Source organism: Pseudorca crassidens, chromosome 3 (genome assembly GCF_039906515.1).
Source record: "Pseudorca crassidens isolate mPseCra1 chromosome 3, mPseCra1.hap1, whole genome shotgun sequence".
NCBI classification, from domain to species: Eukaryota; Metazoa; Chordata; class Mammalia; order Artiodactyla; family Delphinidae; genus Pseudorca; species Pseudorca crassidens.
In genome coordinates this window covers 56791309-56816267 of record NC_090298.1, presented here as the reverse complement: position 1 = coordinate 56816267, position 24959 = coordinate 56791309, and the positions used below count along the sequence as shown (strand labels likewise).

Below are 24959 nucleotides of genomic sequence, written 5' to 3'. Positions count from 1 at the left end.
CCACGCTAAGAGAAAACACTGAATAATTTTTCCTTGAGCTTAGGGACAGAGATTTGTGTACTGTCAGTGTAATAGTCTGCATTGAAGCAGAGGTGAGTTGTTAAAATTTCAAATTCCATGTAACGACCCCAAGGGCGCACTCTGCCCATTGGTTTCTCTGCCGTGTTAAAGTCAGCTCAGACATTCTCCAGTGCTTAAAGCATAGGCCGTTAGATGTTTCAGACAACACAACGCCCACGGATTCCTAAAAAGGCCACGTTTTCAGGGGACTGTGTGGATGTGAAAGCAGGCCCTGGCAATCAGGTCACGGGACTTTAGTGTCAGGTGTACATGAAGGCCAGTTGCTGGGGGATCCTTAAACCAAGGCCTTAGAGTGGTCTGGTGGCTAGGATCACCGTGCCTTCCACTTGTTCCTGTCACAGCTGGACTGGGGAGAAATAAGGGTTAGGATCCCAGGCAGACTGGCCATGGTAGAACCAATGATGATAGGTGATTAAGCTCCCTGGAACACAGTGGGAACTTCAGGATTCCTGAACGAAAAGAAGAGCCTCCGTCTCTGCCAACCCCTTGGCAGGAAGAGGGAGTGCATGTAGGCCAAGAACGCTCTGAGGTGAAGGAGGGACACAGCTCATATTCCCCATCTTGAGGCATTCATCTTTTAGAGTCAAGACATGCTTTTGAGTACAAAACAAAGAGCTGTGTCTTCCTGTCCAGGGAAATAGTAAATTCCTACACAGAGGCAGCCTTCAAAGTCTGTGGTCACTGAAGGGTCAGACAGTTCATGGTTATTTGAAAGAATTGGATTTGCCTGGGTTGGGGCCTGGGGTACAAACCCTGTGGTTTTGAGAGAAACTGAGCAGGGCAGGGACTACAGGAGAATTGGGGAGGGCGGTAAAGAATGAAAGCATTTGTTGAGGAATGGAATGCTCCAGAAGCAGTGGCAAATACTCTAGGGAGACACCAGGGATCATGGGGGAAGGGAAGGGACTTGGGGTTTAGAGTTACAGTAACACAACTATGTGGGAGCTCAGAGCCAAACACCTCCATGCCCATCACCCAAGCTTTGAAGATCGCCAAGGCCTGTGTAGCCTGAAAAAATAAGGATTTCTCAATATTCACTCAAATATTGGCCACTTTAAAAATGTCACCATTTTCATCAAAGTTTTGTGGTATGAAGGGCTTGGGAAGGTGAGCACAAACCAGGACCTGGTGTGGGTGGTATGCTAGCTGCTAGGGTCGGGGACAGAAAAAGGAGTCCAAGATTAGCTCTTAGGGTCAGAATTGTCCCATTATTTGGAGAGATGACTTGCATGCCTGACCAGGTTAAATAACATTAGAATATCTGGTTCGGGGTCCAGTGATATTCTCTGAAAGTTTGTCTGATGTAGCAAATATCACCATGAGGACTTTCTCACCTTCCTCAGGTCAGTTCCTGAGGAGGTCTACCTTAGTTACCTCTTCAGTTTGGAGAAAGGAGAAGTCCTAATTTGGTCAAAACCAGCCTTCCTTCCACATAGGTCCTGTGAACTGAGATCAGGCAAGAACCAGAGCTGCCCACGTAGGAGGTATCTCGTTACTGATGCACGTACAACCATTTACAAAAAGAGTGTACTGTTTACTTACTGCTCTGTAATACATCACCCCCAAACATCGCAGCTTAGAACAACAATAAGCATTTGTCTCACAGGATTTCTGTAGGTCAGGAATCTAGGAGTGGCTTAACATGAAGTTGCAGTCAAGTTACCCGCAAGGGCTGCGGGCCATCTGAAGGCTTTACGGGGGCTGGAAGATCAGTTTCCAGGATGTTTCACTCACGCGGAAGGTGACTTGATGTTGGCTTTTGTAGGAAGACTAGATCCTTACCACATTGAATTCTCCATGGGGCTGCTTGAAGTGTCTTCACGATAGGATGTCTACTCCCCCCAGAGCAAGTGATCCCAGAGAGAGCAAGGTAGAAGCCTCAACAGTTTTTAAGACTTAGTCTGGTAAGTCACATTCTGTCATTTCTCCATTATCCTATTGTCACATAGTCAGCCCTATTCAGTGTGAGGGGGACCACACAAGGGTGTGGGTACCAGGAGGTGAGAGTCGTTGGGAGACATCTTGGAGGCTGGCTACCACAGAGAGCTACCATATACTGAGAGCTTACTGTGAGACAGACACCTTGCCAAACATTCTACATACAATAACGCTGCAAGGTTCTTGTTTTCTTACTATCCCCATTTTACAGATGAGGAAACTGAGGCTTTGAGAGTGTAAATGACGTTCCCAAGGTTCTTCCATGCCCAGCTTGGAAGGCTTTGACTTGCACCTCTAAGGAATAAAGTTCATGCCATGCTTTTCATTTAGCACACAAGCTTTGAGTGCCTACTGTGTGCCAGGCACTGTGTCAGGGTCTGGGAATCCAAGAGCAGCAAGAGCCAGGCCCTGAAGCATGTGAAAGAGCTGCAGGCGCAAGGATAGCACTGTGTTTTAGATATGGTGGGGCTCAACCAAGGGAGTAAACAATTCTTTGTGGGTAGGAATGGGTCAGCTCGATGCTTGAGATAAGTCTTAAAAGGGATCAAACATATTCCCAACTATCTTCAAGCCTGGAAATAGGAGTACAAGTTCAATAATTCCTACAGAAGGTAACCTTCTTCACCTCCTAGCTTTTGGTCTAAGTTTGGTGAAACCAGATGGCACTTTACAATACAGTCTGCTGACTGGAACCATGGGGTCTAGAATTGGGAGACTCAGGTTTTATACCTTGTTTTTCCACTAACCCCCTGTGTCACCTCTGGTAAATTCTTAACACACATCTGCCTTGGTTTTATATTCTGTTAAATGGGTATAGGGTAATAATTCCTTACATCATGGGGGGAGGGTAGTTGTGAGGATCAATTAAGATAAAAGATGTAGGGCTTCCCTGGTGGTGCAGTGGTTGAGAGTCCACCTGCCGATGTCAGGGGACACGGGTTCATGCCCCGGTCCGGGAAGATCCCGCGTGCCGCGGAGCGGCTGGGCCCGTGAGCCATGGCCGCTGAGCCTGCGCGTCCGGAGCCTGTGCTCCGCAACGGGAGAGGCCACAACGGTGAGAGGCCCGCGTACCGCAAAAAAAAAAAGATGTAAAACGCTACTGAAAAGTTAAAAGCTCTACTTTCAAGATGATCTGAAGTCACGAGTTGGTCCTTCTGCAGTATATTTCTTACCTCTGCCACTCTGCCCTATTGCTCCCCTCCACAGACACAGGAAGGCTATAATTTTTACTTTGTTTTCACATTTTACATTTAGCCAAGGGGGAAGAGAATCAATAGCCCCTGAGGATGTTTGGTGTACTAGGCTACCTCTGAAAAAATGTAAAGACACTTCAACTGTCCGTCTGAAATCATGTTGCTGAAAATGTGACACTTTCTGATTCTCACTGTTGCCATGCATTTCATTCTCTGAGAAGTCAGGCACATTCTTTTCTGGTGTGATAATTCTGTGGTTCACAGGCATCATTGCATAAGCAGATGAGCAATATTTTCCTGTGAACAGCCCTTTCATGTATGTGTAAACCACAGCGTGCCGTCCCCACAAGAAAAGGAGGAATGCTAAATATTCTTACCCTGAACCGGATGCTTATGAAGTAGGATCCTAGATAAATGTCACCACTACCTTCCCATGTATACCCTGGGCCCCATCACCATCATCATAGACCAACAGACTAGATATTTCAGGTGAGTTAAAAATCTCCCAGAAATACTGATTATTTCATATACACATGAATCTGGTGATATTATTCATATGAATAGAAACACGGGATACTGTTCTCTTTTAGAATCAAGTCATTCCATTATGCTCTCTGTTCCTGCTCTTGCCTGGAGCATTGGAAAGCTAGCCCCACACTCTTTTAGACTCTCTTTTAACCCTTAGATGAGCCTTTTCTACCTACCCCAGAATGTCATATCGATGCAACATTCTGACCTGTACGGTCCTCAAAGTGTGTGGTAAATCTGCTCGAATATATGTCAAGTACTGAAAACATTTTCTCTCTTCTGCCCAAAGAGGCTCAACCAATTCTGGGGTGAAATTTGGTAAACCTGGATTGGGAAGTGAAGATCACCTTGTTCTGTGGAAAGTGAAAGAGGAATCGAAGCAAGAAAGCTAACGCTCTTCCTTTGCTTTCAGAGCGTCGACTTTCTCCTCTCCCCTTGAGCACTGTAATTACCAGCAGTAAAGGCCTCATTACCTGGTACGCTTTTTTTTTCTTTTGCTGTACGCGGGCCTCTCACTGTGTGGCCTTTCCCATTGTGGAGCACGGGCTCCGGACGCGCAAGCTCAGCGGCCATGGCTCACGGGCCCAGCCGCTCCGTGGCATGTGGGATCTTCCCGGACCAGGGCACGAACCTGTGTCCCCTGCATTGGCAGGCGGACTCCCAACCACTGCGCCACCAGGAAAGCCCCCTGGTATGCTTCTAAAGATGTGGCTTTAAATGCTTCACTGTAGTTGGAAGAAGACATGTAAATATTAAAAGCCCCTCATATTCTTCAGGAACTACCTTTTTGTTTGTTTTTAAAATTAACATGTAGGGGCTTCCCTGGTGGCTCAGTGGTTAAGAATCCATCTGCCAATGCAGGGGACACAGGTTTGAGCCCTGGTCGGGGAAGATCCCACATGCCGCAGAGCAACTAAGCCCGTGCACCACAACTACTGAGCCTGCGCTCTAAAGCCTGTGAGCCACAACTGCTTAGCTCACGCGCCTAGAGCCCGTGCTCTGCAACAAGAGACGCCACCGCAACGAGAAGCCCGTGTACCACAATGAAGAGTAGCCCCTGCTCACCGCAACTAGAGAAAGCCCACACGCAGCAACGAAGACCCAATGCAGCCAGAAATAAATAAATAAATAAATTAAAAAAAATTAACATCTAGTAAAATCAAGGGATTTTTCTGGGTGTGCAGTTTTAATGCATGTATTAAGTTCATGCATTAAATGACTCACGTAACTGCCACCACAATCAGGATACAGAAGAGTCTGTCACCCCCAAAACTCTCATGCTGTCCTTTTGTAGTCACACTCTCCCCCGTTCCAAATCCTTGTTACCGCTAATCTATTTTGCCTTTTCCAGAAAGTCACACAGATAGAATCAGATGGCATTTAACCTTCTGAAACTGTCTTCTTTCCTGTTGAGATTCACCCATGTTGTTGCATTTATCAACAGCTTATTCTTTTTTTTATTGCTGATTAGGGTTCCATTGTCCTAGTGCATATTTAACTTAGCATTTTACTGGTATAGCAAAGACCCCATGAGCCCCTAGAAAAAATGGCACTTGAGTAACCAAGTGAAGAAGTAACCAAGTGAAGAAGTAGCTAAGGTTAATTTTTCAAATTCTGTGGCTAATTGTCATAACTCTGTAACTATGGTTACTTGTCATAACCATGATGGGGTGATCATCTGAAGATGAAAAGGGACAGGAAGTTTTTATTCCAGAGACTGAGCCCCTCAGCCTTTCAAAAGCCCCCTCTATCCAGCATTTGCAGACCATTAACATATTTCATCTGCAAGTTGCCCGTCATGTTTCACTGGCACTGACTAATGCGGTGGTTATCAGTATGGGGTGCTATTGGCCCCAGGGGACATGTAGCGACATCTGGAGACATTTTTGGTTGTCACACTGGGGGAGTGCTACTGGCATGTAGTGTGTAAAGGCCAGAGATGCTGCTAAACCTCCTACAATGCACAGGATGCCCCCACCGCAAAGGTTTATCTGGTCCAACATGTCACTAGTGCCAAGGTTGAGAAATCTGGATGTAATGTATCCCAGATGTCCCTTTAGAAAATGCATTTTGTGTGTTTTGGGTTTGACTGAAGACATCAGAAGAAAAGGGGTAGGCTTTTGAGAAGAATCATTATTTTCCTCCAAATTTTAAATGACAACCAATGGAGTCAGAGTCAGAAAGATGAAGAGAGTGATTATTCAGACCCATGAAGAATTGTTCAAACCCCCTTCAAACAAGTCTTACATATCAAACAACCTGTTGCAACCCAGATGACCGTGGCTGGTTGCCTGCCTCTGGACCAGTGCACGTTCTACTCTGCCTGCAACTCCCTTCACCTTTCTCTTGGCTTGGAGAAACTCATCCTTAGGGATCACCATATATATTTTTTTAATTGAAGTATACTTGATTTACAATATTATATTAGTTTTGGGTATACAGCATAGGGATTCAATATTTTTACAGATTATGCTCTATTAAAAGTTATCACAGGGACTTCCCTGGTGGCGCAGTGGTTAAGAATCCACCTGCCAATGCAGGGCACACGGGTTCAAGCCCCGGTCCGGGAAGGTCCCACATGCCGCGGAGCAACTAAGCCCGTGTGCCACAACTACTGAGCCTGCGCTCTAGAGCCCGCAAGCCACAACTACTGAGCCCATGTGCCACAACTACTGAAACCCGCGCGCCTAGAGCCTGTGCTCCACAACAAAAGAAGCCACTGCAATGAGAAGCCCGTGCACCGCAACGAAGAATAGCCTCCACTTGCCGCAACTAGAGAAAGCCCGCGTGCAGCAACAAAGACCCAACGCAGCCAAAAGTAAATGAAATAAAATAATTTTAAAAAACAGTTATTACAAGATAACGTCTGTAATTCCCTGTGCCATACAAGATATCCTTGTTTCTTATCTATTTTATACATAGTAGTTTGTTGCTCTTAATCCCATACCCGTATCTTGCCCCTTCCCCCTTCCCTCTCCCCTTTGATAACCTCTAGTTCAGCGCTCCCAAAACGTTTTGGAACCAGGGACCAGTTTCATGGAAGACAATCTTTCCACGGAAGGACATGGGGGTGGGGTGGTTCAGGCGGTAATGGGAGCAATGTGGAGTGATGGGGAGTGGCAGATGGAGCTTCACTCCCTCTCCTGCTGGCTGTTCACCTCTGGCTGTGTGGTTCCTAACAGGCCACAGACTGGTACCAGTCCGCGGCCTGGGGGTTGGGGACCCCTACTCTAGTTTGTTTTCTATATCTGTGAGTCTGTTTCCATTTTGCATATACACCATTGGTATTATTTTTATTTCATTTTATTTTTTAATATTTATTTTATTTATTTATTATTTATTTATTTTGGCTGTGCTGGGTCTTAGTTGTGGCACACAGGATCTTCGCTGCAGCATGTGGGATCGTTAGTTGCAGCATACGGACTCTTAGTTGTGGCACGCATGCGGGATCTAGTTCCCCGACCAGGGATCGAACCCAGGCCCCCTGCATTGGGAGCGCGGAGTCTTACCCACTGGACCACCAGGGAAGTCCCACCATTGGTATTATTTTTTAGATTCCATCTGTAAGTGATATCATACAGTGTTTGTCTTTCTCTGTCTGACTTATTTCACTAAACATAATATTCTCTAGGTCCATCCACATTGCTACAAATGGCAGAATTTCACTCTTTATTAATGATGGGTAGTTTTCCATTGTATATATACCACATCTTCTTTATCTATTCGTCTGTTGATGGGCACCTGGGTTGCTTCCATGTCTGGGCTATTGTAAATAGTGCTGCTATGAACATTGGGGTGCATGTATCTTTCCAAATTAGTGTTTTCATTCTTTTCTGAATATATACCCAGGAGTGGAACTGCTTGAAGGAATCACCATTCTTGGATGCCTTGGCCAGGTATCTTTCTTTATGGCCCTGTGACACCTGGCACTTACTTGTAACGTGATATTCTTCACAGAGCTTTGAATTTGTTGGTTTCTCATCATTGTGGGATCCTCTGCATAGAATCCTGTCACAAGTTGATGCTCAATTGCTGAATTAAGAAAAGCATTTTCTAGATACATCTTGATACTCATTCATCCATGTATTCAATCATTTGATAAATATTTACCAAGTGTCTACCACGTATCAGGCAATATTTTGAGCAATGGGGATACAGGAGTAAGCAAAAGAGACAAAGGCCTGTCCTCATGGGGCTTACATTCCAGAGCAGGATTGACAAACTTCTTCTGTAAAGGGCAAGATAGTAAGTAAATCTTTTTGGCTTTGCCAACCATGCAGTCTCTATTGCAACCACTCAACTCCACAGTTGTAGGGTGAGAGCAGCCAAAGACAATATGTAAAGAAGTGAGAGGGACTGTATCCTAATAAAATTTTATTTACAAAAGTAGACAGCAAGTGTGATTTAGCCCTCAGGCTATAGTTTGTCAACCTTCGTTCTAGAGAGAAAACAGATAATAAACAAATAAATATAAAATTCAAGTAGTGAGTGCTCTTCTATTTGAAAGGCAGGATAAGAGACAGAAAAGAGGCAAGGTGGGATTTCAACGAGGTGGTCAAGGAAGACCTCCCTGAGGAGATGACATTTGATCAGACAGCTGAATGCAGTGAAGGAGCAAACCAGAGGGGAAAGCCAGTGCAAAGGCCCTGAAGCAGGAACCTGCCTGGGGTCTTCTGGGAAAAGGAAGAAGGCCTGCGTGGCAGGAATAATGCAAGTTAGGAAAGAGTGTGACAGCTGAGGTTGGAGAGGTCTTGGGACCAGATTATGTTACCGTGTGGACTTGAAGTTGATTCTCAGTGCGATGGGAAGGGCTTTGAAACAGGGAATGACATGTTCTGAGTTTTTACCATCAGGCAGAAGGGGTCAGGGTGGCTCTTCACAGCACACCTGTCCACACAGTGGATCTCGGTGAATTAGGAAAAGGTGCTTCCTCGTATTGTTGCTGACACTTAGCCCCTTTGCCAAGCACGCTTGGTGGAGGAACAGCTCACACAGCTGTACATCATGGTCCTCGGTCTTAAGTGTTGCTGAGGTTACTTGAGAAACTCCAAATCAAATGGTATTCTTTTTTTTTTTAACTTTGATATATTTGGTATGCAAATTATTCATCTTAAGGCAGTGATTTCTGGGCTCCAACTGGGCAAAAGGAAGCGTGCCCACTCTGAGGGGTAACCCTTTGCCCTTGAAAGGAGTCTCAGCCAATTCCTGAGAACTCTCACCCCTGGGACAAGCACTTCTCCTTCTTCCTCATTCTGAGGTAGTGCAGAGCAGCATAGATAGAAAATTAGGACAGAGAGTCCTTAGCAGAGGTACCTCTCTAAGTTATGGAAACTCGTGTAAGAGGAACCTTGTGGCGATAATGATGGTTTTCATTTCCTATTCTTTGCTGAGCTACAGGTTGCCAGGAAAGCCCTGTCACACATTTGCATGCAGGTTAAATTTCTCAAAATCTGGGCCATAACAGCCTAGTCACAGTGGGGAATGTGAAACAAAGGCTCGAGCTTTGCTGCTGTGCCACTGTTGTCAGCAGGTAAATTTCTTTAGCAACTTGATGTGGTTCTATTGGATTTGACTGGAACCAGTCCAGTTGTGGGCTGACTACTCGTTAGTTGGCCTGCCTTCCTTTTTACTCATTATTTTGGACAAGGAGTCTGCTAGACAAGGTGAAGACATAAAAGGCATAGTCATCATCGTTAAATACTACAGGAGCTTCCAAAATAACCCTAGATAAACTCATCATGGACCAGCATCTTTTACTTTTCTATGTGCCATTGGAGGTTTTGACACCAGGGATGAAAATGTGCTTTCCAAACGGTGTGGACTTTACCGAAAAGTGAGTCATCATGAGCATCGTGGTTCATTCTTTTCCCACTGTTGTCTTCATTAGGTGTACAATTTCCCTGATCACACATGCACACAATCTTTGACTTCTTACCCAGAGGTTTGATTGGGCATCTTCTAGTCGTCTATCAGTTTCCATGAATGAAAAAATGCGATCAATTTTAAAATAGATATTCCTCTCCTAGCTGCTATGGACAAAGGTAATTTGCTTGCCTCCACTTAAAACAAAGATGAAAGTGATGGGATAATATTACTAATTTTGTGGTAATAAGCATCTTCCAAACTATAATAGAGAATGAAAGATGAAGTCCTAGACTTGAACTTTAAACTCAGATCTGAAGGTCATCGTCAGGAGATACCTGAATATCAGGTCTGGAAACGTTGAACTGGCAAAAACACATTTTGTTATTTATTGATTTATTTTTGCGGTACGCGGCCCTCTCACTGTTGTGGCCTCTCCCATTGCGGAGCACAGGCTCCGGAGGCGCAGGCTCAGCGGCCATGGCTCACGGGCCCAGCCGCTCCGTGGCATGTGGGATCCTCCCGGACCGGGGCACGAACCCGCGCCCCCTGCATCGGCAGGCGGACTCCCAACCACTGCGCCACCAGGGAAGCCCCATTTTGTTATTTTTAATCTGTCCTGTCTTCCAGGCAGAATGGATGCTTGCTAAATATTCTCTGTTGAATAAAGTGGGAAAGTTGAAATGTACCTTGGGTTGAGGTAAAAGACAGTTGTAGTTCGTTAATCCTGCCCATGCCCTACTATGAGGGACTTAACTTGTGTCAAAGGCTCCATAAGGGACTTCCCTGGTGATGCAGTGGTTGGGAGTCCGCCTGCCGATGCAGGGGACACGGGTTCGAGCCCTGGGCGGGGAGGATCCCACATGCCGCGGAGCAGCTAAGCCCGCGCGCCACAACTACTGAGCCTGTGCTCTGGAGCCCACGAGCCACAACTGCTGAGCCCATGTGCCACAACTACTGAGGCCCGCGTGCCTAGAGCCCGTGCTCTGCCACAAGAGAAGCCACGGCGATGAGAAGCCCGCGCACCTCAACGAAGAGTGGCCCCTGCTCGCCGCAGCTAGAGAAAGCCCGCGCGCAGCAATGAAGACCCAACGCGGCTTTAAAAAAAAAAAAAAAAAGGCTCCATAAGACGCTGGGCACGGAAGACATATTTGGGGAGCAAATGGGCAGCTCCAAAAGGCCTTGTTCCCTTTCTACAGAATATAGCCCAAGGGCAGCTGGTGAGGAAAACCGGTTTTTAGGCTTGTTGCTTGCTTTTCTCAACTTGGCCTATTGAGATCTTCTCCCTTGAAATAATAGTTTCTGCTAGGGAGAAAACAGGACTGAAAGCAAACCTCAAATTTCTCCTAAGTTCCAGTAAAGCAGCCTCCACTCTGAGTCAGTGAGTGAAAGAGTGAGAACACAGGAAGCCGAACTCCGTCACCAAAGAGCCCGAAAAAGGGACCTAAAATTTTTTTTTTCAAAGGGAGAAGCATTAACAAACTGATGGGGAAGACACAAAATAGAAGAACAGAGAAAGAAGAAAGAGGAAGTAGAATTCAGGAGGAAAAAAAAATCATGACATTGGTTTATTGAAAACTTAACAGAAGGCAAAATTGCACCCAGTCTCCTCCAGCCCAGCTTGCTTGTCAAAACTAACTCCAAGACAGGGGGACTCATTAGCTGTCTGTCTCAGAATCTTCAAAATGGAGCCAGGAGATGTGCTGTTCAGAGGTAGCAGTTGTGTGCTGTTTACTTCTGTTTCCCCCTCTGTATCTATCCAGGTGTTTCGCACATAAAAGGATTTCAACAGAGTGAAAGGGTAGACAACTTATAAGTTTTGTCTACTGTTGCAGAGTGAAATGCAGAATTCAGATGGTTCGAGGGAACAAAAGATTTTAAAAACAGACCCGAATGGTCCATATGAATAAAAGGTTTATACATTTGAGCCAGACCCACGGTCCACTGAGTTCAGCATTTTGACTCTAAGAAGGTAACAGAAGCTGTGGACTGCCAGGTGTGTAGGAGTCCAGAACTGCTGCTCATACCAACTGTTCACTGGCTAAGCGCTCAGCTCTCAACGTTGTCAGGACACATCCTGCGTGACTGAGTTTCATGCTACTGATTGTTTACTTGCAGTGAGGGTCAGGTGATGGTGAGATCCCCTCCACCAGGTGCAGTGCAGTAGAGCACTGCCTTCACATAGCCGTACCTCCACATCCAACATCTGGATGGGATAAGAGTCTGCAGACACGGCATGTAGACAGACTTAGCTCTGGCCACTCCACTCCACACTCCTACAGGAGTTTGATCAAATGGCCATCAACCAGGTGTTTTGTGATTTTTTTCACCCCCGTTAGTTGTTATCCGATATCCAGTCCAACAGAATCTCCTCCAGGTACTTTTCGTGGTTCCTAGGAGTTACCTATTGAATACTCTTGAGCAAGGGCTCTGCCATTCTCCTCCTTCTGGGCTCTGGTCTCTGTCAGGGGTGTCTTTCACCGGAATCCCAACCTCAATCCTGTTATAATAATTAGTACTCTGTGAAGTCTAAATATACATTAAAGCTTCGTGATAATGGACTTGATTTTTGATGTATTCCTAGAAATGGGCAGTGATGAATACCAGAATACCAAATTCCCCCTCACCTAAGTGGAGAAAGTTCCAAGACATAGGACCTTTCTGATGGCAGCCGGAAGAGGTAGTCAGGTTGCATTCATTTGGTTGATTTGACTAGGGTGGAAAGACAATAGAAATAATTAAGAGCCTAATTCCTTTTCACGTCTCTCTCATAACCATGTGATTTTAGTAAATAAAGCAAACAGTTCATTGTTTTTCTTCTTAATATAGGAGGAAACTTTCCCAAGTGAGGCAAGGACCATCTTTTTTCCTTCATAAGGAGCTGAGTTGTATATTTTCTCATGAAACATCTAGTTGATGCAACACACACTTGCATTGGTATATTATCTGCAGAGGATCATCCTCTCTGTTTTCTTTCTTCTAAAAACATCCTTTCTACACTGGATAATTCTCAATCTGAGTGAAGGCTGTATCTTCTCTGAAGTCTATCTACAGCTACCTTTCCTGTCTAGCCTGCAGTGTGGACCTCTGTTCTCTCTGAATTCCAGAAATGGAAGATGCTTCTAAAAACTTGCACCTTTAAAAAATAGTGACTCTGGGCGCCCTCTGCTGGCTACTCTAAGTTCTTCAGCTGCGTCCTGGCGACAGAGCAAAGCTTGAAGCTGGCCGGGGATCAGCTGAAAAAGACTGACATACACAGATTTATGTACGTGTGTGTGTGTGTGTGTGTGTGTGTGTGTGTGTAATATACGCACATATAACATGTATATCTATGTATATGTGTGTAAGCATGTATATTTTAACCTTTTTTGCTCAGAGGCCCCTTTGAGGTTCTGCTGAATCAACACTGCAAACCGCTTCGCCTGAAAAGGGCACATATGCGCATGTGCGAACACACGCGCGCGCACGTGTACGTACAGCCGCCGTGAGAGCTGGAGTACAGAGACGGAGTTGAAAACGTGAAGGCTGGTGCCAGACTACGTGAGCTCAACCACTCCCTACTCATATTCATGGGCAGGTACCTTAACCCCTCTGAGCTTCCGTTTTCTCATCTGAGAAGTGGGGTAATAGTCCCACGTGGAGTTTTCCTGACGATTAAATAAGATACTGTATACAAAGTGCTTTAAACAGGATCTGACAAACGGTAAGTCTTATGTGTTAGAGTTTTTCTTCTATTTCTTGTATTTTATGAAGTTTAGCATACAAAGCATATGTTGTTGTTGAATTTCCTGTCACCGGAGCAGCAAACTGTCAAAGAAGCGATTATGCTAATCTAAATTGGAAATGACATTTTCTCTGCTCTCTATTGTTTTATATGGGGGGGACAAACCCTATGGCCCAAAAGCCTCATGTTGAGTTGCCTGGTTCTCTCCTGGCTTCTCAGCGAGTGGCACTCGTGTTGAATTATCTTTGGATGTGCATGTGGCCATCCTGCCACCTGCTACAACCAGAACATACTCCTTAAACTACCTGATATTAATCCAGTAATTTTCAGCCATGAAAGTGAAGGTCACTTTAATCCCCTTGAACCCTAAGGGCTACATAATATGTCCCCCTGGGGTGAGTAGGACACACCATGAGGTTCTGCTGCTTGGTGGCCAGGCATGGGACTTGCATTCGTGAACTCAAACCAAATCCAGTTGTAGAGCAGTCACTTGGTGGGGGGGTTGTGCCTTCCTTCTTTGTGATGTCACTTGTAATTTGACAGGATGATCTTGCTGCCTGGGAGTGAGGGAGGTTTGGGGGATTAAGTGATGTGGTGACGCTGGGCTGTTGTGGGTGAGCAGCTTGCCTGATTTGGGGTAGGAAAAAGGAATCAGCGAAGATGGTGGGTGTAAGCGTCATTAATCTGGGCAGGCATTGCCCAGGCAGGCCTGCAGGTGACACACAGGAAACCCTGATGCCTTCTAGGCCCACTCGGGCTACTGGTGCATTTTCCTCTCAGAGCCTGATTAAATGAGGCCTTCTCCCGTCCCAGTTCACCCAGCTTTGGAGGTTTCAGCGGCAGGGCAGTGATTAGCAGCCAAGCGTGGGCTTTTTTCCCTCTGAGCCTTCTTTCCCCAACCCCACCTTTGATCACGGTGCTAACAGTGCCTCTGAGGCCCTTGGAGGCCCCAGCCCTCAGAAGAAGGGTCACCTGAGCGAGGCGGGCAGCTGGATGGATGCGTGGTCACTTCTGTCTCAGATTAGCTGAGGGCTGGGCAACAAGGCGGGGGAGGGGTGGGAATCCATGCGTCAGAGCTGGAAGGTAGAGGGGCTCGGCCAGTCTGTTAATGCACTGGTCGGCCCACGCGCCCTTCTCTGGGTCTGGGGTCTGTCATCTATAAAACTGGGACAGAAAGAGTGACCGGTTTGTGAGAACGTCGTGAAATACTTAAAGCATATTGTGGCAGATGGTCCATATTAACTAAAATCTGCCATTAATTAGTTCATTCTTTCAAAAAACATTAAGGCCCCATTGTATGTACAGTATTATGCTACATAGGCACTTTGGGGTCATATAAGACAAATGTAGAATACTTCGTCCTTCAGGAGACACTTGATACACTGTAAGGTTCTGTAACAATACACGGCACCATACTTTCTGTGTCAAAATGAATGCCATAGACAACTGGTGCTATGCAAGACCAGAAAAGGTCCTCCTCTTGTGTGTGTGTGTGTGTGTGTGTGTGTGTGTGTGTGTGTGTGTGCGTGCATGTGTGCACACACACCACTTACTCTCTATGCCCCCAGGCTAATCATTTATCCCAATTGTGATCATGGGGTCATTTGCACTGTCATCCAATTAATGTCTGTTCCTCCTGTAGAATGCAGGCTCCATGAGAACAGAGGGCATTTTTAATCCCCTTGTTCTTAACTCCCTGTTAATGAATAAAAAATATTTCAATCAGAATTACACCAATATCATTCAGTTTTTGTTCAGAAGATATTTTTGAGGTAATGCCATTTAAGCCAACTTAATTCTGTGATCCATTTTCTATGCAGTAGAGTCAAACCATTTCCTTTGTAAAAATCTTTTGATTTTACTTTTCTGAACTATTTCCACTGAGATCCATTCACAGTGATTTGGTTCACCACACATTTTTTATGCATAATGCATATCAAATTTTACTAATGATAGCTTCTTCCATTGTGATTTTTTAAATGGCTACTTTATCTACTGAGTTTAATTTCCCCAAGTCAAATTTGTAGATAGAAGTGTTATAACGTAACCTGAATCTTGGGTTAGTTTTGTCAAGCCCTGTACTATTTTGCCATCTGTTTATATGGATATGTGAATCTGAAAACACTAAATAGATACACTTTTCACTGATCTTAAATCATAATGCCCTGGGACTCCTGATTCATTGAGTCCAGTGGAGGGGTTGGGGTTGGTTGACATCAGAGGGAGGGTCCTTATGAGTAGAGACAAATGGCAGCGGCACAGAGCTCAGAAGTGGGTGCAAGCAGATACTGGCTCAGGAGTCCAGGGACAAGGCCACGCTTCCCTGCTCTTCCCTCCTCACAGCAGAGACCAGAGAGGACCCAGAGATTGCCTCTGAAGCCTGAGCTTCCCATGCACATGAAGAAGCACAGGCTTCCTCTCACACAGTGGTGAAAAGCACAGTCTCCAGACTAGCAACAGCAGCAGCTGAGAATGTACTAGAAATGCATTCTTGGGCCCTACCCCATATCTACGGATTCAGAAACTCTGGAGCTGGGGCCCAGCCTTCTGGGTTTGAACAAGCTCTCCAGCTGACTCTCGTGCTTGCTAAAGTTTGACAACCACAGCTTTATCCCCAGCTGTCCTCGTGGCTATGAAAATGGGTAAGAGGAAGATATCCAGAAAGATCAAACATTTATCTAAAACAAAGCTTAAAAATATCCTTCAAGCAAGATCAAGTCTCCCATGAATTCCTCTCTTGGGTTCTCAATATAACCAGAAAATGAATAAGAAATTTTTGTTCACTTGCAAAGAAATAGAGGAATCTACAATTCTACCTGAATTGTAGCAGATAAATCTTTACCACCCCATCATAATTTCCCAGTGATATTCATTATGAATTAGTTCAAATTTGTATTAATTTCTTGGGTCATCATCAACAAAACTGTTAGCAAAAATGGCCCAGGGTTGGTCTATTTCACTACCGAGTCTATTTTTGGTAGGATTTTGATCAATCTGTAATGAGTACTATCTACAGAAGCTAAGAGCAAATGACTAGGCCAAAAGGTCCTTAAGTTCATGGCAGGATAAAAATATTCTGCTTTGGGAAAGGAATATGGTCAGTCTTTACCCTGTGGCAACTTAAGGGCCTTTCATAGTGCCTTGTCCTTTGTAGATGCTCAATATGGAGTTGGTAAATGAATGGAGAATCCATATGGGTTCTACAGCTTGAGAAAGGCCTATGGAAGAGGTGACACGAGTTGGGTAGAAAAGGGTGGGTAGAGAAAGAGTGAGGGCATTTTAGGTGGGAGGAGACAAGGATACATAGTGGGCTGAGCAGAAGCGTGGAGTGGGGTCTAAATGAGAAGTGTCTGGGACTGAGCGGATGGCATTGGAGAAGAAACGCTATTCCCAGGGGGATCATGATGACAGCCATTGTCATTACATAATGTAAATGAGGCCGTAGTTAAATGAGTACTCATCCTCTGATACGTTCCCTACCGTGCTAGGTACAGGGCACACAGTGGAGAACAAGATAGAGGTGGCACCTGACTCTAGTAAAAAACTGAAAACAGGCAACGACGGGAGTATGATAAGTGTGTTGATGAGTGAATTACAGGGGAAGGTCGGTAGCTCCCCTAACCTGGCTGGGATCCAGTGGATCCAGAAGTCTTCCCAGATGAAAAGATGTCTAAGTTACGACCCAAAAGATGTGTAGGAGGGAAGAAGAGGTGTGCAGTAGGGTGGGGCTGGATGGGCAAACCGAGGGCCAGATTCGGAAAGGCCTTCTAAGCCATGTTAGAGTCTGAGCTCTACCCAGAGGGATGTGAGGAGGTTTTAAACAGGGCAGAGGACAAATTTGTTTTGGAAACCTCACTCTGGCTTCAGTAGAGAGAAGAGCTGAAAGACAGATGATTGATGGATGATGGTGACTTTAATTAGGGAAGTAACAATGAACGGGAAAGGACAAGTTTAAAGAGCTTGCTGGAAAAAATGATCTGTGGTGGCTTAAAACATGTCCATAAATTATTTGACGTCACCACCACTGAGAGGTGGAATGTATGCTCCCTCCCTTGAATCTGGATGGGCCTGTGACTTGAGTGGAAGTGATGCTATGCAACTTCTGAGAATAGGTCATGAAAGGTGACAAAGCGTCTGCCTGTCTGGGGACACTCACTCCCTAGTACCAGGCACTGTGTGCTGTCAGGGAGCCACGTGTGGATGTGCAGGCCCCAGCCTCAGCTGAGGTCCTAGAATCCAGTGCCAGAAGCATTAAGGGAAGAAGTCGTTGAGGTGACTGCCTGGCTGAGCCCAGTCTAATGAAATGATTGGTCTTGTTTTAAGCCACTAATTTCTGGAGTATTTTTGACACAGCAATAGATAACCAGACCACTACCCTTATATCACCCAATTAAGGAGACATCTTTTTGTCTGTTTTTCATACTGTGCTGTACTCACCATAATTTTTGGCTTCCGTAGCAACATTTACACTAAATGAAAACAATCTACAAAGGCACATAGAGTTGGGGAGTAAGATGTTCCGTCCGTCAAATATTCTCATTAACAGAGTAAGTACACGCTTTAGGCAAATTACCGTAGAGTACATAGATGCTTTAGGCAAATTATGGATTGCAGAGAAACACCATTTTTCAAAGAAACTGCCAAGTTTTAAAGAATGAAATGGTCACTATATACTGAGCATACTTTGATGGTTTTCTCTTTGCCTTTAGAATCGTCTGTTATTTTGAGGTGAACGTTATGCACATTCATTACCTCATGACTAAGTTGCCCCTCAGTAAGACTTCTGGGAACAGGTCAAAGAGCCCAGTTTTGCAGTCCGCAGAGAAGCACAGCCGGCAGCTGCTCGGAGCAGCAGGGCTTGGGAAGGTCATGGCTGCTATTTATTGCTCACGATCTTTTTTTTTTTTGCTAATGAATAGTTGTTAGCTAACAACCAAGGCCACATTCACCCAGGGCATAATAGCCATTTGAATGCTCTCTGTGAATGCTGGAGAAGATAAAAGATAAGTTGAGGGACAGGAAGCATGCCCTATTATTCCCTAAGACTTTGAAGGTAGAGAAATTTAAATCCTTTTTTTTTTCTTTTGCAAAACACCAGACACACATAAGATGTAATTAAGATTCTATGAGGCAGAGAATTTTCTTTAAATGAAGCTTATGCTTCACAGAACATAGGCTAAAGAAATTCTTTTGATATTTCTGAACAGGAGGAAGAACTCATTTGTTTATGTAATTCTTCAACTAGGTGCGAACACTCTGAATGCTACTGACAGTAATAACAAGAGTTAATGTTTATATAGCATTTTCTTTGTGCCAGGTAGTGTTCAGCTTGCTTTGCATTTATTACCTCATTCTGTCCACAGTAAGTCCACGAGGTGGTATTACTATTATCCCTGTTTAACAGATGAGATTGAGGGGAGCCCATGGCCACACAGTAAGTCAAGGAGCTCTTAGTGCTCTATCTCTGAAGAGAACCTCCTGTTTCTTCTCTGAGGAGACATCGTGTGGTGCAGTGGGAAGGGAATGAGACTAGGAATCTGGATTTTAATCTCAGCTCCACCAATTTGGACAGGACATTTCCCCTGACCTGAGGAGAAGACTTAGAAGATTCCTCCTACTCTAGAACTTCTGGTTCTATGAATAACAGTAAAGTTAGAGTTATCTCCGGGTTTTGAAACAGCACTGAATAAGGAGTCTGCAGCACTGCAGGCAGACAGCTGGGAGGCTTCACCATCATGTGGGCCCTCAGAAAGAAAAGGCAAAACGAACCCCCCCAGGTGCTGGCCTTCAAACCACCAAGAGGCAGATCCTTACGAGGAAGCTCTGACCTGCTGTCATGACATATTTATTTATAAAAGATAAAACATCCAAAGAGAGAAAAGAGAAAATCATTAACAAACGAGACGAACTATAGGACCAAATATTTATGACCTATATAGAAAACTAAGGAACACAGAGAGCGTTATGTGGTTTTTATTGGCATTTACTTTGAAAAGCACGTGGATTGCCCGTGACCAAGGTGGTAACCATTTAAATTTCGGCTTATTATCAGTTCTGAGAGTTAAATTCTGGTTTTGTTTGTTCTGCTGAGAAAACAACAAGTTTTCTCACGAACCTTTTAATTTCTCTGATTTTTGAGAAAATTTGACCCTACTGAACATTGAATGAAAATTTCAAATCAATATGGAGATTCACACAGGCACTATTATTTTACAGATGAAAAACTGAGGGCTCAAGTATCTTGTCTAGGGTCACAGGTAAATGATGACAGAAGCAGTGAGAAAATCCTGGGCTATTTCCCAGCATGGTAGAGTAGGGTTTCAGACCACGATTCCCCTGAAAATTAGCTGGAGGTGGCCACTTATAGTGAAATTCCCTCCTGTTAGTGCTTACTGGGTTCCCCTGGAGACCGTGACCGTGTTCCTTCAAGCTTCCTCAGCCCTTCACAAGGGGAAGCCTCCTTCCCGCGGGAGCCCGAGCTTTCTGCTTGCCTGTATCTAGATCTTCCTGGTGGCACAACATATGAACGTCTCAAGGCAGCACGCCAGTGCTCAATGATTTTGGAAATTTAAGGAGACCAAGTGTTAGTAGACTGTACACTGGAGTACGATGCCCGATTTCTTAGGAAGCCAGTAATTCACTAGAAGCAGGCCCCCTCCAACTCAGACCCATGGATGGTTTGAACTCAGGGTTACTCAGCCCACAGGGACTGGCTGAGCGGCTGGAAGGTCCGACGGCTGACTGTCCTCTTGTTTAATAGCACCGTGTGGGATTTCCTATCACTGGGGGTGTGGCAGAGCAGAGCATCCAAAGTGTAAGTGGTGACCTGGCCATTTATGTGCAGTTTCCCATACAGCTCATCAAATGTGGCCAGAAGAGTGGGCACATCCTTCACTTTTTCCCTCACTTTGACCAGCTGAAAAAAAAGCAAGAAGGGTAGATTGTTATATCTCTGCAAGATTTCTTCCTTGTTCTTTTTATCCTCCAAGAAGCAGAGATATAAATGCAAAAAAAAAAAGAGTGTGCACCTAAAGTGGTAAAAACCAGGGTGCGGGGGCACAGAGAGGTATAACTAACTATAAGGGATTCCATAAGCTATAAACAACATTCAGGATTAGTACTTAAAAATCACCCCTGGTATTTTATAAAAGGGGGGTTCAAGTGGCCCATACTATACGATGAAACATACCAGGGAAAGGAGGTCAAACAGCATGGAATCAAGTGTGTCCAATTTAACGATCAGAGCAGGAGGCAGGGTCAAATGATGTAGGGCTTTCTAGCTCATGGTAAGTGTTCTGGAATTTATTCTAAAAGCCATCAGAAGGTCCAAACTGGGACATGATCTGATTTCGATTTAAAAAGCTGTGTGGAGAACTGGAGGGTACAAGAATGTGGAGACTAATCTAGGGGCCCCCATCATAGGCCAGATGAGAGCAGGTGATGGTTTAGACTGGGAAAGGTATAGAAAAGATGGAGAAGTAGATATATATGAAGTATATTTTGGAGATTAAACTGAAAGGATTTATTGTTGAAGGGGAGAGGAAAAGGGAGGCATCAAAGACATCTTCGCAATTTGGGCTTTAGTAACCTGGAGATGGGGGGTGTCATTAACTGAGATGGGGAAGATGGCAGGATGAGATTTGGAGAGGGAAAATCAAGAGTTCTGTTTTGGACAAGATTGAGATGTCTGTGAAACATCTAGGCAGACATGTCCAGAGGTTATTGGCTACACAATTATGAGGCATGGGGGCAAGGTCTAGACCAGAGGTATAAATATTAGCATCACAAGTGTATGAATGGTATTTAATTCTACAAAAATGATTGAGCTCAAAATTAGAATGTGAATGTGAGTCTATCACATATACACAGCTTGTGTAATATAACACAAACCTGCACACCTTCTTTTCAAACAAGGGCTCCCCACTGAACCTTCAGGTAAAGTTTAAACACTTCTAACATTCTTAAAAAGAATAGCTTGTTTAGTCCTCATGTTCAGGGTGAGATGCAGCAGCATATGGCTTTCAAAAGAAGCAAAGCAGGTGAGCCAAGCTGGAGGTAGCCTTGCTCTCACTGCAGATACTACCTCAGTTCTTTTTTTTCTTTTTTCTTTCTTTCTTTTTTTAACTACCTCAGTTCTCTTAAATCACTACAAAAATAAATATTAAATGGTATCACTAGGACCATCCTACAATTGAAGCCGAAAACAGTTGGTACGACATTGTTTGTTAATTAAGTTTTAAAAAAGAAGTCAATAAGGAAACAGTTCACGTTGGAGTGGTTTCCGTCACGGTGCTGCAGAAAAGTCCGCAGTTCTTTTCACCATTCCTCTAAGGGCACAACAGCACCTTCTCACCACACATTAAACATGTCCAGTAACTGGTGGCATAAACACTAAATAGAGCATTTGTAAAATGCAGAGTTTTACAACATAAGACTCCACATTGCAATCTCACAAAGATATTCAGAACTAGCTCAAGAGCTGCTGGGGTTTTAGGGATCAGTTCACTTCTCAACAAGCAGTTCCCTGGGTAGCCTCACAGCAACCAGGGGATACACTGAACTAGAGGGTGAGCTTTCTAAGTAAATCAGCCTTATAGGCTTTGGCGGGGGGGAGAATCAGATAAAAACAATGAGTATTTTTCAGTGTGAAGTTTGGATGCTTTAGTCGCATAATTCAGGCAACATATTGACGGGCCAGGTCTAAGGAAGGATTAACATCAGTGCTAGTGAGAAAGCAGAGGTTGTGTCAGTGCTGCGCACACATGCACATGATCGTGTGCTTTCAAACCAGTTTACATTTCTAGTTCCCCTACTTTTCTGAACACACTCCCAAAAGGTTCAGGTCGGTCACAACCTACACAGAGCTAAGACCTCAAATAGAAAGAAGCTTTAAATTTAATCAACCAGTTAGTTTCCCGACAAGCTCCCTTTACAGAGCCTTCAGGTAGGAGTGAGGAATGGGACTGGGCTGGGAAGGCCACAGTGTGGCAGAGGCGGGGAGCTGCCTGCCACCTGCCCTCTGCTGCCAACCTGCCATCTCAGGTGCTAGCCGGAACGCAGCTGGGACCGTGCTACCAAAGGCCAGGGAAGAGGGAGAAAAGCTGGGAGAGGACTGACAACCAGGCCCCTTGGTTAGTCAAAATGACTATACCAGTATCTTTACTAACAATATGATCACTGCCAATAATTTATGATTTCCTCACAGTCTTTTTTCCCTGTAGGTTATATGACTAGCGATGTACAAATCACTAAATTTCGAATGACTTACAATAATTCCTCTTTATGTGCTTAAGCCATCAGTATGGCACAAGGTTCATTTGTTTCATTTTACTTTCAAGTTTTAGAAATTGCTTCTTTCTCTTCATTTTTATTTAACTTTATTTTATAATTTTGCAAAGCATTTATATGGTTCCATTAGTTGGTCTATTCAGGAGCTAAAACCACAGTTCTAATTAGAAAAGCTTTAATATGGTTTCATATCTGGCAGGTCTAGCACCTCTTCTTTCACAGAGTCTTCCCAGCTATTCTTGCTAGTTTGCTCTTTCTACTAAACCTAAACTACAGAAAAAAACCTAATGGTATTTTTATTGAAATGTTACATTATCACATTAACTTGGGCAGAACTGACTTTATGAGGTTGAGTCTTCCTATCTAAACACCCAGCAGGTCTTTCTTTTTAACATCTTTATTGCAGTATAATCGCTTTACAATGGTGTGTTAGTTTCTGCATTATAACAAAGTGAATCGGCTATACATATACATATATCCCCATATCTCCTCTCTCTTGCGCCTCCCTCCCACCCTCCCTATCCCACCCCTCTAGGCCAGTATGTCTTTTTACTTGTTTAGGTAGGGGAGATTTTCTTTTTGTTAAGATGAGAGATACTATAGCCTACTGTTTGCCTATGGGGATGATCCACAGGGAAGGTGAGCAATAGTGATGATGTTCAAAAGAAGGTGACGCAACTTCTGGGCTGATGCCCTGGGCTGGCTGGGGGTGGGGATGGGCTCCCAGGCTCTAGAGAGGTGCCTACAGTCACCACGGCTTCAGGAGGGAAGGCTGAGCAGAGAGAGAGGGGGGCAAGGAGGCTGTTGGTGCGGCAGCGGTCCTCCTCTAATTGCTTCTGTTTCCTCTGTGAAACAGGAAGCAAGGTCATCAACTGAGAGGAGTGGGGAGAAGGAATTGGATGCTTAAGGAGAAAGGAAAAAGGAAAAGAAGACGGCCGACACCCATGAAGACAGTGTGGGGAAAAGAACCATGTAAAAGGAACAAGTTTTCCTAGAATTTCAGAGGAAATTCTCTTGTGTTAGAGGAACAAAGTCTGCACCCACACATAGAAATCTAGCCACAGGAACCACAGAGAGGTTGCCGGATTGGACAGTCTCTTTAAAGAGGTGGCCTACAGGATGAAGGTATCAAGTGGACAGTTTCAAGGGTGTTCTTGCACCTTTACAGGATTTCTGTGGAAGCCGCCTACTCACCACTTCTTCTGAGAACACAGGTTTTTTCACAAATCTTGACAGATTCCCCTCTGTAGCATCCTTTAGTGTGTCTATTAGGCTTTTCAACATGTTTGACTGGATGTGGATCATAAGCTGAAGAAAAAGAAGAAACAAGAAAAACAAGATTGAGCTAGTGATCAACACTGAGACGTGTACCCCGTGAGGTAAGCCTACATTTAGAGGCATCGACCCTGCTTTCATGCCACTTCCTAATTCATTTGCTTGCTCAAGTTCAAAGGTGCTTTGAATGAATGGCCACCAACCAAAACTTGGTTTCCAATAGCTAATCAAAACACCACCACTTCAAAGCTTGCTAAAAGGCAGAAATGGAGAGAACATGGATTTTGGAGTCTGACATACTTGGGTCAGAGTCTTGGCACTGGCACTTACAGCCAAGTGACTCTGGCCAGGTATTTAATCTCTTTCAGTATCTTTATTTGTGAAATGAGGAAAATACCTTTACATCTCACATTTTGAATTACTGTGAACATTAAATGAAATATCAGCACGCAGGAGGTCCTCAAAAAACATTACTATTAGATTCTTCCCTATTTCCTCTAGATTCAGAGGATATGACAATCAGACAATCTCATAAGACTGGCTCTGGGTCAAAAGATACCTTTATCTTTTAATTTTTTTGGTTAGGAAATTGCAGGCGTACAGATTGTGCAAGTATAAAGTGGAAGCCGGTTAAAGTTTTAATGAGGCACTCCTATCTATACTGCAGCTATCAAAACGGGGTGCTTGTACTTGGCTTTCAAAATGATACCACTAACTACCTTCCATCAGATACAATTAACATAAGGAAAAAAAAGAACACATTTCCCCCGCACCCCAATTACCAATGTTCACTAGTCTCATTTGAAAAACACAGCAAAGTTTAAAGAAAATGAGAATAACTCAGAATTCACCAACTAATGTTAACCATTGTTTCCAATCTCATGTATTATCTTCCAAATATATGAATCTCCCCCACCCCCCAATTTGATTCTGCTTTTTGGTCAATTATTATAAAGTGAACATTTTCTCATAGCATCAAGAAGTTTTAGGAAAAAATAAAACCTCATTTTTAATGATGAATGCATAGCAATCCATCATATAAATCAAATAAAGCAATACCATACTTTATC

General features: G+C 44.3%; 1 protein-coding gene and 1 long non-coding RNA gene across 5 annotated transcripts in view; one reads left to right on the top strand and one right to left on the bottom strand.

Annotated features, from left to right (window-relative positions):
- Positions 1–3662: 3662 nt before the first annotated feature.
- LOC137221378 (uncharacterized) overlaps positions 3663–24959 on the top strand; it is a 34447-nt gene continuing 13150 nt past the window's right edge. The window contains exons 1-3 of the long non-coding RNA XR_010941982.1: positions 3663–3701; positions 12979–13305; positions 23471–23993. This is a non-coding gene — a long non-coding RNA (uncharacterized lncRNA). The remainder of the gene's footprint in view (positions 3702–12978; positions 13306–23470; positions 23994–24959) is intronic.
- PTCD2 (pentatricopeptide repeat domain 2) overlaps positions 19279–24959 on the bottom strand; it is a 28348-nt gene continuing 22667 nt past the window's right edge. For 3 of the 4 annotated variants that reach the window (XM_067730950.1, XM_067730953.1, XM_067730951.1), the window contains 2 exons: positions 23809–23922; positions 19279–20242 (listed from right to left, as the gene is read on the bottom strand). In XM_067730950.1, coding sequence (XP_067587051.1) covers positions 20018–20242; positions 23809–23922 — 339 coding nt within the window. In that variant the 3' untranslated portion in view covers positions 19279–20017. Of the gene's footprint in view, positions 20243–23131; positions 23460–23808; positions 23923–24959 lie in introns of those variants that run through there. The other variant, XM_067730952.1, reaches the window with a different exon arrangement.